This window comes from Olea europaea, chromosome 2, assembly GCF_002742605.1.
Source record: "Olea europaea var. sylvestris chromosome 2, O_europaea_v1, whole genome shotgun sequence".
Classification (NCBI taxonomy): domain Eukaryota; kingdom Viridiplantae; phylum Streptophyta; class Magnoliopsida; order Lamiales; family Oleaceae; genus Olea; species Olea europaea.
In genome coordinates this window covers 5,168,794-5,182,240 of record NC_036238.1, presented here as the reverse complement: position 1 = coordinate 5,182,240, position 13,447 = coordinate 5,168,794, and the positions used below count along the sequence as shown (strand labels likewise).

The window sequence follows — 13,447 nt, the reverse complement described above, 5'->3', positions numbered from 1 at the left end:
TATCGATTGTCATGAAAGATTGAAATTGACTATATTACAAATCAAGAATTAAAATAAATGACAATAGAAAGATTCAAAATCCAATACAATCATTCACATATTTGACAAAATATTTTTTTATTGCTTCCTTAGTTTAGAATTAATTTAGAAAACAACAAATTACGTATTTTGTGTCACGAACATCGATAGTAAACTAGAATTAAACATTATTACTCATAGGACGATAACTCACAACTCACCTTATTATTACTTGTTAATGATCCCGTACATTTGCAAATTTCACACGAACAGTGTACGTGAGAGAATTTTTTCAAGGGAGTGGTCAAATCAGCAAACATATGGCAAGAGGGAATTCAAAACGAAGATACTACTTTGTCAATTGTGAAATAGAATAAGATTTTTGATCTCCCTAAAAGATGGAATTAAGTGCTTGTTTGATAAAATTTGACGAAAATTTTATCGACTTTTCAATCGGTCAAATTTCAATTTTAATTATACATTACATGAGATTCACTTGTTTTATTGAGTTTTCAACCACATTTCCTTTCAATGTTTGCCAAACTTCCTTTTCAATCTTTCCCTCAAATTCTGGCTTTAATCAGAGCAGAATGATGTAAGCCAGCATATAATAATTAAAAAAAAAATGTTTTTGGATCCAAGAGCTTATCCTAAATCTAAAATATCATTCATATACACTAGTTTGGATCCAAGATCTTATCCTAAATCTAAAATATTATTCATATACACTAGCTTTGGAAGACAATAACTAGCTTCTTCTATAAAGTTGTATTTGAAAAAAATTCAGATTCTATGTACAATTCCAAAATATTATTAGAATTCGATTTAGAGCTCGTTACTCTTAGCTTTTACACACGTCTCCTACGTACTGCGCCTTCTATAATTTCTAGTTTATTTAAATAAGCTAGTATGGACTCATATTTCTTAACTAATGTGTATATTATCTACAACAAGAGTGACAAATATAAAGAGATTCGTTCAGTCGAGATGGGATACAACATATAACGCAAAGGATTAGAGCACGCTTGGACAGAAGAAATCCACTTGTAAAATATTCTTTACATTGCTTCAATCTGATATGAGCTTTTTATCAAACATATATCCACTAACGATATTAGGAAGCAATAAGTCAAAGAAACTTCATAATTTTGTCAAGCATTGCTGCTTCTTAGATTTAATTAATTAATCAACTTAAAAGCTGCAATATATAATCGTTTCATCGGGATCTATAAAATGGGTTATTCTTGGTGACAACCCTCTAAACGTCTAGGGGTTGTCCAAGGAGCTTTAACCCTAAAAAATATACAAAATGATGAACTTCTGCGACATAAAATTGTTCAAATGGAGGATAAAATAAGAATGTAAGTTTAAAGTCGAGTCAATTGTAGGTCAACTTTATGGTTAGAGTTATAATTCATTAGTTATTTTGCATTTAATAATATTGAATAAAATTGGGAATTAATAACGCCAATTCAAGAAAATATCTTAACATGCAAATATGTAGTAGTGAAACATTGTGCAGGAATCTCGCACGTGCCTTCCACAGAAGCTACGAGTATTTACTTCTTCTTTCATTCAATAAAGAAAATAAGTAACATATTATTCGTAAATTAATATATATCATTATTTTATATTAAATAAAACACTATAAGATTGAGTGAATATTATAAAATAATGTCATTTTGTTCTTAAAGTGACACAAATATTTAATTGCTTTTGTATGTTTTCTTTTCTAATTTTTTGTATAGGTAAGATTCTTGTAGTATTTATATCTTTCTCCTCTCAAATTTCAATATTTTGTACTTTATCATAACAATAAAAGTACTTTTGATTGCGAACATAAAACTCGTATGAAAAAAAAAAAAATTTTAGAATTTATTTGTATAAAATTTATAAATTAAATGAATTTTATTGATTTAGCTTTCAACTTAAAAAATATTTGTCCATTTTTTATTGACGAGTAAATGAAAGAGCAAAAGAGAGTGAATTACCTGAAAAATAAAATTATAAAAATCACACCAATTATTTCCTTATTTTTGAAGAAAATATAATCACATGATCTAAAGTTAAAAATATTTTCCATAAAAAAAATTATCCATTAAACATCCTAAAAGTAGAAATTTAGGTGAAAAATGACATTTTTCATGAAAAATGAAGTCAATCAAATACGCTATGCATCTTTACTTTCTTAATGGAATTTTTGGACGATACCTTCGTCAAGTACAAGAAATACTAATTAATAGAAGGTTGAGGATTTAAATGTTATGAAAAATAACTAAAAGACGTGAGTATGACAATAAGTAAAAAATTGCGAGTGCATTCGTAAACAAAAATGTAATATGAATATCATTTCAAAAACTAAAATAAAATCAAATGCATGTTACAACCAACAAATGAACTAGTAATATAGTTTTGATTACATCAGAGTCAAATGTTAAAATGCCATTAAACTTGGCAACTTTATTGAATGCATCTTATAATTGGCATAAACAATGATATCACAACTTAGTTGTACTTCTCAGCCTTGTATTTGATTTCTGGGTTGCGAATATCGTCTTGACTTTGAATCAATCGAATCTCCAAACTGCTCGATTGGCAATCATGTCCGGCCTTCGTATAGTCATTCAATGTCCTCGCCAGAAGAGCCTGCAATAGAGAATTACATCTCAGCCACCATTCAGAAAACCAAGATCCAAGTAAAAGAATTAACAAGTCATGGACTATTTTATACTACTTTGTATCCGACTCTCCATCCTAACACTTGATTCATTCACCGGAGTACATTTTCCAGGGTGGAATGAGTAAAGAATGAAGCTACAAGTCTCGATCTATAATAATGTCACAGGTTTGTTTTTAACCCGGTAATTCGCTCAGACTGTTCATTGTTTTAACAAGTTATTATCAAGAAGTTCACGGATAATAATATTGCAGTTATTGAATAATGAATCTTAGCTTTGTATACAGATATTTGGCAACGGCATGACAACGATAATCAGCAAAAAGAATACCTGTACGCTTGATACGGACAGCTCTGCTGCTTTGTCGAGGTTTTCAGGATATTTCTGCATAGCATGGTAGAACTACAATAAGAAATCGCTAAATAATAAATGACAAAGTTGCTCAAGGACATAATTTAATTTTGCTCAAGCACTACATTGCTCCATCCTAGCAACAGTGCAGTCATTAGATCTCCTGTTCCCTGCTAGCAAGCAATGTCATTTTATTAGTTATATCTGCCATAAAGGATTAATAAATATTTGCATGTGGACGAATGAAATTGATTAAACAAAAACAGAATTCTAGAATAGAGGATTTTCCCCCAAAAACGAAAAAGAAGTTGTAAAACAAAATGAAAGAAGTAAAGGTGTGGATAGTCGGAAGGATGAGAAAAAGAGAGAATAAGAATGATATAGAATTCCAATATGTAAGGTCGTATAATGTTGAACATGCGTATTTGCAGAAACAAATTAGTCAAGTTAACCGAATCCCATTCCTGAAACTGCAAATTTCAAAGATAAGTTAGGGTAAGTCGGGAGGGAGGGGGTTCAACAGCCGAATGCACTCCACATCCATATCAGCCACGTGAAGCAAAGGCAATAAGATCCTTACAACTTTGCGAATGAAAAACATAGAATACTTGTCAGGATCAGCATCTCGAAACTAAAAATGTTCTCATGTATTGCAAAAACTCAAAACATTTCAATGCCGTTCTACTTAGGAGCTCTAAAAAAACATGACATTTCTATCAAACCCAGAGCAGAAGAGCTCAATGATAGCTGGTTAACTCTTCAAAATGATAAATAATTAATGGATATAGACAAGCAAAATTTGCAGGAAGGTTCACAAGTGAAACAAATGCATACCGTGAAATAGGCAGGAATTTTGGAAATCAAAATCTTGAACTGCTGAGATTGACCCTGTAAAAATTAAAGTTGTTCAACAAAAGAGGAAACACGTTATAATCAAAACCTAGAATTACTGTACCAAGTAAAAAAGTAAATAATCCTTAAGATAACATTGATAAAGACTCAGAACAATGTACAAAAAAGAGTTAGCAATAACATGCTTGAGATGAACACTTGGTAATATATTTACTCCATCTTCTTATTTTTCTTGAGATGGATATTCGTACCTTCTCTTTCTGATGACTGCCAATCAGGAGAAGATTGCCATCTATGTTTATGCTTGTAATCACAACCTGAAATATGACCCTAAATGTTGTAAATCTAGAAAGAAATAAAACTAAATTACAACTGTATGACTCTAGTTTTTTTCTTGCTATTCCATAAATTCCTTCAAATCTCATAGCAACTTTGATTATTGATGCCTGATAAGGCTGAGTTTCTTGAAAAATTGAATCATTAAAAACTACTACAATGCTTGCATTTCTCATAACATCAGCACACAGGAGAGGACAAATAAACAGAAACTAGACAATCAGAGAGAGTGAACATCAGCAACCAATTGACAGATTCTCAAAAATTATTGTCTATATTTTCTTTATGCTGAAGATCCCTCTTATTTTGTTGAAATGGATAAAAGTTCACAAGAGGAAAATTTGCCTTTTGTTTAACATCACACTTCTTCACATAAACAACAGTCAGAAGTATAGTTAGAGATACATATTACAAACCTAGAGAATCCATTATTAAAGTTGTGTAATTAAGATTAAACAGATTAGTAAGAGATATATAGGTCTAATTGATGAAGACAAGCTACTAAATCCAAATCCGCTTGTGCTTCAATATACTTCACGATTTTACGCGTAGTCGGGAAAGTTGTCTATGTGATTTAAGAATAAGTTATAAAGCAGCAATCTGGCATCAAAAAAGCAGATTTTAACATCCATTTTAAATGCTAGATTATTTGTTCTAAACTATTTTTAAAAAAACCAATGTTCATCACTTGAAATTTTATCATCAGGCCAAGAAGGATGAAAAAGGACGCTCTAAGCTAAACCTAACCAATTCTCTCGTGTGAACTAAGATGATGTATGACAATTCTATCACAAATATGACATGGAATTATAGATTGTTGTAATACAATTTTATTTCTCGTTTAGGTTATGATTTTTTTTCCCTTTTCAAGATTTTAATTTTGTTTCCTTCTATGGTTTTTATTTAGTTTCATTATATTAGCAAGACTAGAGAATTATTTTGCCCATACATACACAGGCTTTGTACACTTTCCAATTAACCAATTTATTACAATAAAATCATTCTTTACAAATTTTTGAGTTGATTCAACTTTATTCTTTTTTCAAGAATTCCAAGTGGTAGTTATGTGCATCCTCATGACGATGATTGAAAAGTAGCTAAATCACCAACCTCAATCTAAAATCTAGAATGAAGGATGGATAGGTTCAGAGATTTTGTTGACAAAAAATTGCAAATTTTGACTGCTATGGATGTTGGATGCTTCAACGAGTGCAAAACACAATAACAAGTGGCTAGAGTTAAGTTTGAATTCTTAAAATGTGATGCAGAAATTTTGGTGATTTTCCTCCTAATTGATTAATTCTCTCTTCCACCAAACTCGAGGACGAATTTTTTCCCAAATAGGGGATATTGATATAGGACATTCTATTACAAATAGGACACGAATTTATAGATTGTTGTAATAGGATTTTATTCTTGTTTAGATTATGATTTTGTTTCCTCTCAAGATTTTAGTTTTATTTCCTTTTATGATTTTAGTATAGTTTCATTATAATAGTGATACTAGATAATTTTTTTGCCCATATATACAAAGGCTTTGTACACTTTTCAGTTAACTAATTTAATACAATAAAATTATTCTCTACAAATTTTTGAGTTGGTTCAACTTTATTCTTGTTTCTAGAACTCTAATTCTGCTTCTGCACCAAGAGTAACTCTACAGGAAGTTGGTTTCCAAGCAAAAAAATTCAAATGGAAATGCCCTTGAAGAAGGGACATGATCACAACAAATGTAGAAAAAGGCAATTGAATGTCTGAACCAAGCCAGCCAAAGTCCACTACAAAGACAGTCTCTCAGTGAAGAGTAAATGATCAGTGAACAATTCAAATAGAAGTCTTATTTTATTACTTTAGGCTATCCTTCCATGTATAAGTTGTTAAAAAAACACAAAACAAAACAATATGATCTATCATTATAAAGGAAATTGCATAACTCAACTTGCACCATCATAAAAAGAAGCACATCATAAACAACCTGATTCGGAATGTGATCTTTGTTACCAGTGAATCATGACACATTCAATGACAGGAATTTAATTTTAGGAGAAAGACTTCAAAAAGCAGCTTGAAGAGGAAAGCAAATATCAAGACAAAAAAATTGCATTAAGTGAAAGGCTTGGGAACCAATTGAAACTAATTTTCTAAGGTTTCAGCACGAAGACAAACCTTTGAAGGTCCTGCAGCATGAAGAATGTTGCAAGCTTCCCTACCATCTTGTTCAGATGTGATCCTGAGACAGGCAAAACCCACCATAGAAGGCAACAAGGACTAAGATAATGGCACAGACAAAGATTGAATAGTAAAAAAGCTGCATCATGATGTTGCTAAAATATTCAGCCATGTAGTAACCTCCATAAAGATACAAGTACATTTGGTATCTGAATTGGTATTAACATAAATAAGAACAAACAAAGCATCACTGCAATTTGACATGGATGGACCACACAGCAACCAGAGTGGGGATCAACGTTCAACAGCAGTTTAGATATATATCAACTTCAAATCATCAATGATTAGCCTGATTGGGCATGCTCTCATGACCCTAATTACACTGCAGGCATCATTTCTTACCGTGCTGCTTTTGCTTCAAATTTTAGTAAAGTACCCATGATATTAAGAATAAATAAAGATTCTCTCATTAAATATATGTGTAAATAAAATAGCAACTTCACATATTTCGTAAATGCAGCACAAAATTGCTGTTCTGTTTCACACTAGGCAACCAACTTCAACAGGCAGTAAATTTAACAAGATTGAGACAAGAATATCCTCATAGAAACACAACTATACTCGATCAGCTTCATAACTAGTTTGGCACTATTTAGATGGAATGAATACCTTAAACCAGTTAACTGTTCAGCCTCAAACTGATTAGGAGTCAACATCGAAGCAATAGGGACAACCTATTTTGAAGTAGCACTTCAAAGCGTTAATCATTAGAAAATTTAATCATTGGTTTAACAGAAAAATAAATAATTGAAAGTTAACAACTCGATGCAACTAAGTCTTATCCCATCATTATTAGGAGACAGCTATATTGATAAAACCACCTCCAAAGTCAAAATATGAAAGGCAGCAATGATTCAAATACTTTTGAGTTACCTCATTCCATGTTATTTTATGTACTTAGAAATAAAGGATTTTATTCTAAATTCAGATTGTACTTTCTTTTATTCTTTTTCCTTTTCTATTAAAAATAATTAAGATTTGGGAAAAATCTATTTCACATTGCCAAGAAATAATGCAGAAAATTGCTAGTTTCCTTCCTGAAAAAACTGACGTTAAGTTGAGAAAATAAGAACAAATAAAACCCTTGTTTGGTCTCCATTATTTCCAAAATACATTTTCCCCCTTTTATTTTCAACCACATATTCTTCAATAAAATAATATTAAACATCAACCAAAAACTTTTCCTTATTTTTTTAGCCGCACATTCTCCTTCAAAATTCTATTCCAAAATGCATTTTGGGGAAAAAATGGCGCCCAAACAGGCTCGTGATGTTTATTTTGAACTTGAATAAAGCATTTCCATGTGGTCAAAACATAAAACATGAAATAAACAAATATGATATCGACACTTTTATGATTGGAATTAGTCACACCTAGGAATTGAGCTGTCAGGCATGACTCCATTTCTATTAAGGCCATTTGAAGAAAGAAAGACTGAGAAAACTAGGTCCAGCAGTACATCGTCCTCTATAAGCAAGCTAATGCATTAATTAAAGGAAAATCCACTTCCAAATGGAGAGTATGAAATACCTTCTCGCGATATACCAAAACCAGTTCTTGAGGGACATAAAGCTTTCCTTCATCGCCCAAAACTGGATCACAGACTGAATAAAAAGCATGTAGTGTTAGAAGACAAAATTTACATCAAGATCCACACTATGAAATATAAATAATTTTTAGCTCTATTACTTATAAGGTCTCCAATTTTTTATGCATGATCAGGATCAACGCTCTCCACCCCCAACCAAATCCAGAAATAAGAGAACAAAAGATGAATAAAAAAATATTTACTCACATGCAACTTATAATTACTTCTATAAAAAGTAGCAGAAGCTCAAATTAATATGAGATACTAGGAATACAAAATCCTGAATGTCATTGTTAATATGAATGATAATACTTTATCAACAGGTAGTGGCTACTTACCATATGTAAGTTTTGGGTTGATAGACCTAAGCTTGTCCACAACTTTTAGTACAGTGTTCAAGAAGGAGATAGAACCAATATAACCTACAGTACGCCATTAAGAATTAGAAAGCACAAGGCAGAGAGTAAACAAATCAAACCTTTATAGACTAACAAGTGTATGTAGAAATTTTTGAAAAAAAAAATGTTCAATTGAGTTTGTCTTTTAAGAAATGAAAAAAAAAGTCTCGAAAGTATAAAAATGAGCGCAAACTGAACATGTGGGAAAGAAAACTAAGGTGTTGACCATCATTTTTTCTGTCAAAAGACAAGGCTGTGGATTCAATTTTTAGAGGGCTTTTGAGATACCTGTCAGTAGATGAGTATAGAATAACAGATCATTAGCCTCAAGACCATCTATTAACTCCCAAAGTTGGTCTCCGTTCAAAACCTGGCCCTTAAAAGATGGGTATCCTGCACAAACTCGGTTGAAGTAACAGCAAAATTATCTGTATATATCTAATGCAACGTGCCTGATCATTTACAGATTCACAGATGACCTCGCACCGTGTTTCAGGCGTCAGACTGTTTGAACGAAGTGGTATAAGCAGCTTGCCTGTGTGGTTTGAGAACTGTACAGAATTGATGGGGTCCACGTCATAGCCAAGTAATTGTAGAGGAAAGACAGCTGATTTATTGCCAACATATCCCTTAGGAGAAAAAGAATTGGAAATGATCTCAACGTAAAGCTTACAATTTATAAATAGGATTTTTGAGGTATATCAAGAAAGCACAAGTGAATCATCAAACAGAAACAATAAGGATAGAAAATCCAAAATGGCAATAGAAGAATAAAAAAAAAATGTAAGCAAATATGGATATCATGGTGTGTCTTTTCTGTGTATAAATGGAATTTTGATTAATGTCATACTTCAGAACAGCTAAAAAGTGCATATTTGATTGTTTAATCTCCATAGTACAATTGATGAAAGAAAGGCTAGCAAGTAATTTGATTTACTTGTGCGCGTATATGAAGACATGAATATTGATGAATTCTTCCTAAAAGGAAAACATCCTTAAAATAGCAAAACTCAGGATTGCACCACAAGGGCACACAAATAAACATAATAAAGTCGTATGGCTAAAATGAAGACAAAACTGTTCAAGATAAAGGCATGATAAATATCCTTAAAAACCACTCCTTTCCTCCTACATATTCTTAATATTTAAAAAATTCCGGCTTATTCCAGACCATCTATGCATCCACATCAACAGAGTACATTCCCCTTAACTCAGCAATATTCTTCAATACACTTGGAACAACAATAATTTCACATCAACAGAGTACATTCCCATTAACTTAGCAATTTTCTTCAATATACTTGAACAACAATAATTTCACATCATCAAAAACCATTTCTTTCTAATTTAAAAAAACAATAACCCACAAGCCATTCAGATAATATATTCAAAAGAGGGCTCACAAAATTACTTTGAATTAATAAACAAGAAGCACCTGAACTGTGTGAGATTGAATACTGAGAACCCGCCCTGTCTCCGACGGCAGTTCTAAAGCAAGAATCGGCGGAGGCGCCATTACCCACTTCTTTGAACTTCTATTCAATCTACAAATTTTCCATTTATAAACTATCCATTACATAAATAAATAGATACACAACTATACTTATATGATACGGAAAAAAAAAAAAGAAAAAAGAAAAAAGAGAAAGTTACCCAGAAATGCAAAATCTCCGGGTGGGTTTAGGTTCAAACAAGCCAACGAATGAAGATTTGAGCATAAATAATTCGAGCAATCTACTTATGTATACGGTACGACTTATTCTCAAATCTCTAGCATTTTTCTTCTTCAACAATAACGATTCTTTAATCTCTAGCAATCATATGTGTATCGTCGTGATTCGGGGGAGTTGATGTGGGAAGGGCAAACTGGGAATTTAACGTTGATAGATTCCGCAGGCGAATCTTGACTTTGTTTAGGTTTTCACGTCAGAGTACGAATTTTATCGCAAGATTAAAAAAGTTGGCTTAGGGGTCCAGTAGGTTGACAAAGGGGGATAGTCGTTGGTTCATCTTTGACCATCTTCAAGCCTACAACTACACCGAAATTTACATTATTTTACATCAAATTAAAAATTATTTTCAACATATTACATAAAAAATTGTACAAAATGAATAATATTTAATTATTTTCTTCTTAACAATTTATTTATCTAAAAATTTATTTATACCCATTATTTTCAAAATACATTTCTCCCTCCCTATCTCTCTCTCTTTTTCTTCAATAGTACTCTCTTTAAATTATTACATGCAAACTCAATTTTATTTTTATTTTTTAATCACGTATTTTCCATCATTCCATCATTCCAAGTTGCATTTTTCAATAAAAATGAGGCTCAAACATGCCATTAATTAATAAACTACTACATAAATTACTAAACAAATAATTACAATTTGTTAACGAAAATATTGAATTCATTAATATACAAAATGTTGTACAAATAATAATAATAATAATAATAATATTATTATTATTATTAAGAATTAAAATTTGTTTCATAACCAAAAAAAAAAAAAAAGACACAAATAATCTTAAATAAAATTTGGTTCAACATGGAAAAGAAGGGCAAAAAGGATATTAACCACTTTGGTGCAAAATTGTGCAAGTGAATAGTGCCACCATTTTGGTGAAAATATGATGTTGGGTTGGAGAGGGTTTTCACCAAATTTTTTGGTGCAAAGTGGGGAAATGTTTTAAGGGTTGAGATGTCCATAACTCGATTATGAACGATTTAAACTCCTATTTGATCACCATTAAATTTTATTTTCATTTTTCTCTCAACTCTTATAAATCATATGTTCTCTCAATAAAATAATATTAGACATAAATAAAAAAATTCTTATTCTTTAACCAAATATTCTTCAAAAAATATTATTCAATAATAATTTTTTTTTTCAAATAATGGATCCTAAACAATTGATAAGCCTGTTTTGATACGAGTCATAAGTCAAGTGAAGCTCCTATCTTTTTACGAGTTGGCTCATTTTTGAATTTATTTTATTATTATTATTATTTTGAAAAATGCTCATTTTTGAGTTTATTTTGTTAATTCTTTAAAAAAAAATGACTCGTGGGTAGTCCAACTTGGCATATGAGACCTACGAGCCAATAGGCCAAGTCAAGTCTAAGATTTGGACACAAGCCGAGCTTGGGTGTCGAAAGGTCGAGCCGTGCTACCCCTAATTTCCCAATGGGCTTAGGAATAAAAAAGTTGTACCATAAAGTATTTTAAATAAAAATTTAATTTTATATAAATAACTAGATAATCTGGATAGGTGCAGGGCAAGGCATCCTCGACCAGCCTCCCCATTCAGGACGGATGCGGACCCCAAAGTTTTGTGTCAAATTGCTTCTTTATATTGCATCTTGGATGGATCTGTCTTGTGAAATTATGGGTGCAACATGTGTTGATAGCAGGAGGTGAAAATTTGCTTTTTTGAAGATTGTGGACCAAAATGAAACAAAGGTTAAAGGTTAAGGACTATTACCGCTCTTTGTCTCAAAGACCGACTTCTATTGGTTGGCTAAATTACGAGAAAAAAAAAATGATATACAAATTTTTTATTGTTGTTTACTTCTTATGGTAGCATTATTTACTTCATCTTAGTTGACAATTTAGAGGGTGTTTTTCACCCTTTTTTATGGAAAAATAAATTTTAGAATAGTAGATTGATTGAAAATGTGTGGATAAAAAGTAAAAAAAAAATTTTGATTTATGTATAATATTATTTTAATGAAAAATGTGTGATTAAGAAAAAAAAGAAAACTGTATTTTGATAAAAATGGGAATCAAACGGGACCTTAATATATCAAGTTAAATGACACATAAATTGTCAAATTGGAAAAGCACGTTTATGAGTTCTTATAATTGGTTTATAAATAAATAGAGATGAGTGTGAATAAGTGGATAGCATCAATGTATTTCATAATAGGAGTAAAACAATGAACGAGCACACTATCCAAGCGTCGTTAATTTTGAACAAAGATAGTTGAACAATCATCTTCTAATTTTCGTTTGATTGCAAAGATAAAATTTGAGTGGAAAGAAAACGAATTTTAGGGAATTGAATTATCTATAAATTATTTTCCTGAGAATTGTAAATTATTGTATTTGATTGATATAATTTTTCACCTGAAAAATGTTGAAATCAAAGTATTTTTTGGTGTTCGCTTGGCTTTGTTTTACATGAAAATTGTCAATTAAAAAAATAGAATTTACTGGTATTGAGGATGCAATTTGTTTCCATTACCAAAAAAATCAAGAAAATCATCTATCTTTTAGTGTTCGTTTGACTTTGTTTTACATAAAAATTGTTAATTAAAGGGAAATATTTTTTTACAATAATTTTTAGAATTTATTTCCATTACCTAAAAAAAGGAAAAACGTCAACAGTAACTAGGAAAATCATGTCAATTCCCTCCATGATTTTCCTACAAAAACAAGAAAATGGCAGCTCCCAAGAAATTCAAAAATTTCTATTCCATGGAAAATAAATCCCTATCAAACACACCAAAGTTGGAAAATGTCATCCAAATTTTATTTTAAATGGAAATATTTACCAATCAAACAGTGCCTTAGTTCCTCATAACACTAGAAAATTAAAGTATCAAAGGCTTGTTGTTTTGCGGACGAAAACCAATAATTTGAAATCCTTGACTTGAGACATCAAATACTGAGGATAGTAAAAATTTGAAAAACCCCCAAATCTATATTATTTGTTCAATAAAAAACCAAGCAAAAATGATAAGAGAAAACGTGCTCAAATAGAAAACCTAACAAAGAAAACCTTAAAATTTGCATAAGAACGTAAAGGCCTGCACTCAATTAAAATTCAAGAAAAATAAATTAAATAGGAAACAATAACATAACATAACATAACATAATAAATATCAACCCTTAGACATATTTCGAACTTCGTCAATCTCTCCTAGTTGAAAAAGATTTGTCCTCGAATCTTGTATGTATCTCAATCTCATCCATGCCTCGTAAAATCTTTTA

General features: G+C 31.0%; 1 protein-coding gene across 1 annotated transcript; it reads right to left on the bottom strand.

The window, feature by feature from the left end:
* Positions 1-2,341: 2,341 nt before the first annotated feature.
* LOC111409381 (pyridoxal kinase) lies at positions 2,342-10,337 on the bottom strand. Its single transcript, XM_023039437.1, has 13 exons — positions 10,104-10,337; positions 9,886-9,994; positions 8,986-9,079; positions 8,739-8,843; positions 8,391-8,474; positions 7,995-8,068; positions 7,074-7,138; positions 6,402-6,465; positions 4,151-4,216; positions 3,882-3,935; positions 3,173-3,217; positions 3,027-3,080; positions 2,342-2,664 (listed from the first exon to the last, which is right to left on the bottom strand). Exons 1-13 carry the CDS (start codon positions 10,166-10,168, stop codon positions 2,524-2,526), a joined length of 1,020 nt encoding a protein of 339 aa, XP_022895205.1. The 5' UTR covers positions 10,169-10,337; the 3' UTR covers positions 2,342-2,523.
* Positions 10,338-13,447: the final 3,110 nt, after the last annotated feature.